This window comes from Limulus polyphemus, unplaced genomic scaffold (assembly GCF_000517525.1).
Source record: "Limulus polyphemus unplaced genomic scaffold, Limulus_polyphemus-2.1.2 Scaffold3993, whole genome shotgun sequence".
In the NCBI taxonomy this organism is placed as follows: Eukaryota; Metazoa; Arthropoda; class Merostomata; order Xiphosura; family Limulidae; genus Limulus; species Limulus polyphemus.
This window is the reverse complement of record NW_013669603.1, coordinates 87,937-93,959: the sequence shown is the minus strand read 5'-3', so window position 1 is coordinate 93,959 and position 6,023 is coordinate 87,937. Positions and strand designations below refer to the sequence as shown.

The following is a 6,023-nucleotide window of genomic DNA, read 5'->3' as shown; positions in this document are numbered from 1 at the left end:
TAGAATGTTGTACAACCAGAATCATCAAGTACATTGTCTCTTCCATAAGTTAAAATGTTGTACAACCAGGATCATCAAGTAAATTGTCTCTTCCATAAGTTAGGATGTTGTACAACCAAGATCATGAAGTAACTTGTCTTTTCCAGAGGTTAGAATGTTGTACAACCAGACTCATCAAGTACATTGTCTCTTCCATAAGATGTTGTACAACCAGGATCATCATGTACATTGTCTCTTCCAGAGGCTATGTTGGTAACAACCACGATCATCAGGTATACTGTCTCTTCCATAAGTTAGGATGTTGTACAACCAAGATCATGAAGTATATTGTCTCTTCCATAAGTTAGGATGGTATACAACCAGGATCACCAAGTACATTGTCTCTTCCACAGGTTAGGATGGTACACAACCAGAATTATCGGGTTACTATGGTAAAGTCATTATTAACAAGTACACAATCTTTTCCACGGGTTATCATGGTAAAAGCAGGATAATGAAGTGCAGGATAAGATAATACAACACCATTGTCATCATTAACACAATATATTCCACCCAAAATGACAAAACAAACAATACCCTGAATGACAACACAATATTTGCTTTCTAACACATATGGTGGTAAATTACTAACGCCAACAGAAGACACATTGTTTCCACTACCCTTCCACTATTCAATTGTCTCTTCAGCTAGGTCTATTTTTATCAATAATCCAGTTGTTCCTGTTATGCAAGGTTTAAAGGTTTCGTTTATTACATAATTACAATCACTATTACCCATAGTACCGTTTCTTCCTGTTGCACAATACCTTATCAACATTTACGAGGAGTGCAAGGATCAAACCATGTTGTCAAGCGGGTCCCTTACCGTCAGTCCCCCCGAATACGATTCATCAGGTACGGAGGTCGAGTAGTCCGTATTGGCATTGAAAGTCGATAGCATTGGTGGACTCCTGGTGGGGTCAGGGGGTACAATGTAGGCCAGTTCTGTACCTGAACTGGCTGCTGTCCTACTGGGTACTGGAGGTGGAACCCTACTGTAGTTCACCTGAAAAACAGAAGATCAACAAGGGTGTTAAAAACATGTCATTTAGTGCAATTTAGTTATGATTTGGTTCTACAGACGTGTTTCTAGCATTACACCAATAACACAATTAAAACAGGGGCGATACTAATAAAAAGTTCAATGTTATACATTTAGAACATTCAGTAAATCAACCTATTATCTATAATGAGGTGTGTTAAATCACTAACAAGTACAAGAAAAGTTCACATTATTACACTTCTAATATTCATGTGTAATAAAGTTCCCAAAGTTTTAAGGCAGCACATCAGATGTCAGTGCTCTGTTACTAACACTTGCGAACATGTGTTGTTTGATATCCAGCTGGTGAGATAGAGCACTCACTCCTTACCCCACTGCGGAGTTGACGAAAAGGGGGATTAAAGGGATAATACGAACATACCTTGGTGATATTGATACGAATTTATCTGGATGTTAGTGATATGAACATATCTTGATGTCAGTAATATCAACATATATTGGTGTTAGTAATACGAAAATATATTGATGTCAGTAATACGAACATATCTTAATGTCAGTTATACGAACATATCTTGATGCTAATGATATGAAAAATCTTGATGTCAGTAATATCAACATATCTTGATGTTAGTGATACGAACATATCTAGATGTCAGTAATACGAACATATCTTGATGTTAGTGATATGAAAATATCTTGATGTCAGTAATACGAACATATCTTGATGTTAGTGATACGAAAATATCTTGATGTCAGTAATACGAACATATCTTGATGTTAGTAATACGAAAATATATCGATGTCAGTAATACGAACATATCTTAATGTCAGTTATACGAACATATATTGATGCTAATGATATGAAAATATCTTGATGTCAGTAATATCAACATATCTTGGTGTTAGTAATACGAAAATATATTGATGTTAGTAATACGTACATATCTTAATGTCAGTGATACGAACATATCTAGATGTCAGTAATACGAACATATCTTGATGTCAGTAACACGAACATATCTTGATGTTAGTAATACGAACATATCTTGATGTCAGTTATACGGACATATCTTGGTATTAGTTATATGAACATATCTTGATGTCAGTTATACGAACATATTTTAGTGTTAGTAATATGAACATATCTTGGTATTAGTGATACGAACATATTTTGGTGTTAGTAATACGAACATATTTTAGTGTTAGTAATATGAACATATCTTGACGTTAGTAAAACGACTATAAACCGAATGTGGTGGTTTGTCTTACCGGTATCATTTCACCGATACTTTTGTTATATGCATTTCGTCGTAGTTCATTGCTGGGGAAAGCTTCATCGATTTGGTAGATGTTCCTGGGGGATTCTCTGTCGCCTAGCCGGTGGTGATTACCTAGATACCCGTTTCTTTTCTGGAAATGACCACGTGACAGGTGAGGTCTCCCATCTAACGCTGAATGTCCAGGCTCTACTATTAAAGAAATAAACGTGAAAAAATTTATCGCAAAAAACAAAACATACTTTTGAAAGAAATTTTTAGCACCCAAAATCGGAAATTATTTTCGATAGTTTCATGTGTCTCTACCTAGTTTGAAGTTTGGTTTAATTTTTACGATAATTTAACTAAAACACACGGTATTATATATTAAGAGGGAAAAAAAACACACGAAGTTTTTGACATTATGAAAGATAAAAACGTTATTAGTTATTTCAGCCGAAAATTTTGGTAACGCAGTTACCATCATTAGGGCTTATAACTATAGCAGTAGTTTGGCATATATTAAACTCCATTAGAACTGTCTCATAAAGAGTTGATCATTCATTGTGCCAAAAATAACAAAAAAAAAACGTTGTTTTTTTTACTCTTGATATAGTAGCACAATGGTATTATATCAGTATTATAGAGTTTACACTTTGTGAGTAAGAAAGACAGTTACATCGTCCAATCAAAGTAGGAAAGCAGGAATAATTCATACAGTATTCCCACTTAATCCCCACAACTCTATACTGATTCAGTACTCCAATTCTTAACATTATTTAAACGGATACATACTACAACTGGAAACTGACTTAATACTCCAATTTTTGACAATTTATAAACTGATAAACACCACAACTGTATACTGATTCAGTACTCCAATTCTTAACATTATTTAAACGGATACACACTTCAACTGGAAACTGACTTAATACTCCAATTTTTGACAATGTATAAACGGATAAACACCACAACTGTATACCGATTCAGTACTCCAATTTTTAGAAGTGTTTAAACAGATAAACAATAAACTGAAAACTGATCTATTACTCGAATTCTGAACTAGTAGTTAAACAGAGAAACAACTAAAACTGACACAATACTATAATACATGACCAGTTTTTAAACAGTTCATCTCTTAAAATTGACGCAATGCTATGTAATATAAAGCTTGTCTTACCAAATTCATTTCATAATGACGTTTCTTACCATCTTCCATATAATTAGACTGTTCGGGTAAAGCGTTATCTTGGTACTCTTGATCGAGTTCTTCGTCTATCAAATAAGTGGCCAATGTTGGTTTATGAGGTTCCTCCTGTTTAAAATAATACGATTATTGTAATGACATCTTTACTGGCATAAACAAGTCTACTCTACACCATAATTAGTGACTAATCAGTATAAAAACATCATCTTGTTCACACTTCAACTACTAAGCTAATGTTGTAACAGAAGATCTACTACTAGATATCTGTATTATTAAAAGGAAACATCAATTAATCCTAGAATTTATTCACACATCAGCTACTAAGCTAATGTTGTAACAGAAGATCTACTACTAGATATCTGTATTATTAAAAGGAAACATCAGTTGATCCTAGAATTTATTCACACATCAGCTACTAAGCTAATGTTGTAACAGAAGATCTACTACTAGATATTTATATTCTTAAAAGGAAACATTAGTTGATCCTAGAATTTATTCACACTTCAACTACTAAGCTAATGTTGTAACAATGTTTAATTACTGAATATGGATCTTTCTGTTTCATATCTACTCACTGTTCTCAGTATTTACTATAATTCACGGTAACGTTGTCTTACCGAATACTGGCCGTCTGAGTAGGGTTCACTCTTCTCTGACACTGAGCTGGTTGTTTCTCCATTATTACTACTGGGGGCGTACATCTCGATTGTAGCGGTTTTACTGCTGGACTTCTCACTCCCTGATAAAAAACAGGTTTCACCATGAGAAGATAATTGATAACACAAAGAAATGTAGTAATTGAGTTATGGTTAGATTATTATTAAAATAAATAACGAAAAACTAATGTTTATAGACAGTTATACCAAACTTCAGGCGAAACGGTTTGAAAATTGATAACATACACACCGACGTGACAAAAGATTTAGGGGTAAAAAAATTTAAATGAGTAGTTGTCCGTTTGTGAAGAGTAAAAAATGAGTAATTATATTGTTCTCTTTAGACAAATGTTTATGGTCATTTTAATTTGATTGTTATGATATTCTAAATTTGATTGTTATTCCAAATTAAGAATAACAATAACAATCAAATTTAGAATAACAATAGCAATCAAATTTAGAATAACATAACAACCAAATTAAGAATAGCAATAACAATCAAATTAAGAATAACAATAACAATCAAATTAAGAATAACAATAACAATCAAATTAAGAATAACAACCAAATTAAGAGTAACAATAACAATCAAGATCAATTAAAGAATAACAATAACAACCAAATTTAGAATAACAATAGCAATCACATTTAGAATAATATAACAATCAAATTAAGAATAACAACAACAATCAAATTAAGAATAACAATAACAATCAAATTAAGAATAACAATAACAATCAAATTAAGAATAACTATAACAGCCAAATCAAGAATAACAATAACAATCAAGTTAAGAATAACAACCAAATTAAAAATAACAATAACAACAAGAATCAAATTAAGAATAACAATAACAATGACAATCAAATTAAGAATAACAATAACAATGACAATCAAATTAAGAATAACAATAACAATGACAATCAAATTAAGAATAACAATAACAATCAAATTAAGAATAACAACCAAATTAAGAATAACAATAACAACCAAATTAAGAATAACTTGTTATTGTTATTCTTAATTTGGTTGTTATTGTTATTCTTAATTTGATCTTGATTGTTATTGTTATTCTTAATTTGATCTTGATTGTTATTGTTATTCTTAATTTGGTTGTTATTGTTAATTTGATTGTTATTGTTAATTTGATTGTTATTGTTATTCTTAATTTGGTTGTTATTCTTAATTTGATTGTTATTGTTAATGTGATTGTTATTGTTATTCTTAATTTGGTTGTTATTCTTAATTTGATTGTTGTTGTTATTCTTAATTTGGTTGTTATTCTTAATTTGATTGTTGTTGTTATTCTTAATTTGATTGTTATTCTTAATTTGGTTGTTATTCTTAATTTGATTGTTATTGTTAATTTGGTTGTTATTCTTAATTTGATTGTTATTGTTAATTTGATTGTTATTGTTAATGTGATTGTTATTGTTATTCTTAATTTGGTTGTTATTCTTAATTTGATTGTTATTCTTAATTTGGTTGTTATTCTTAATTTGATTGTTATTGTTAATTTGATTGTTATTGTTATTCTTAATTTGGTTGTTATTCTTAATTTGATTGTTGTTGTTATTCTTATTTTGATTGTTATTCTTAATTTGATTGCTACTGTTATTCTTAATTTGATTGTTATTGTTATTCTTAATTTGGTTGTTATTCTTAATTTGGTTGTTATTCTTAATTTGATTGCTATTGTTATTCTTAATTTGATTGTTATTGTTATTCTTAATTTGGTTGTTATTCTTAATTTGATTGTTATTGTTATTATTAATTTGATTGTTATTGTTATTATTAATTTAATTGTTATTGTTATCCTTAATTTGTATGTTATTGTTATTCTTAATTTAATTGTTATTGTT

At 30.1% G+C, this 6,023-nt stretch overlaps 1 protein-coding gene across 2 annotated transcripts in view; it reads right to left on the bottom strand.

The window, feature by feature from the left end:
- Window positions 1-6: 6 nt before the first annotated feature.
- The window catches only part of LOC106470423 (nephrin-like), an 87,652-nt gene continuing 81,635 nt past the window's right edge, over window positions 7-6,023 (bottom strand). The window contains exons 19-22 of one of the 2 annotated variants that reach the window (XM_022399012.1): window positions 4,123-4,244; window positions 3,508-3,613; window positions 2,312-2,511; window positions 7-1,045 (exon numbers count right to left, since the gene is read on the bottom strand). In XM_022399012.1, the coding sequence (XP_022254720.1) occupies window positions 836-1,045; window positions 2,312-2,511; window positions 3,508-3,613; window positions 4,123-4,244 (638 nt within the window). In that variant the 3' untranslated portion in view covers window positions 7-835. The remainder of the gene's footprint in view (window positions 1,046-2,311; window positions 2,512-3,507; window positions 3,614-4,122; window positions 4,245-6,023) is intronic. The other variant, XM_022399013.1, reaches the window with a different exon arrangement.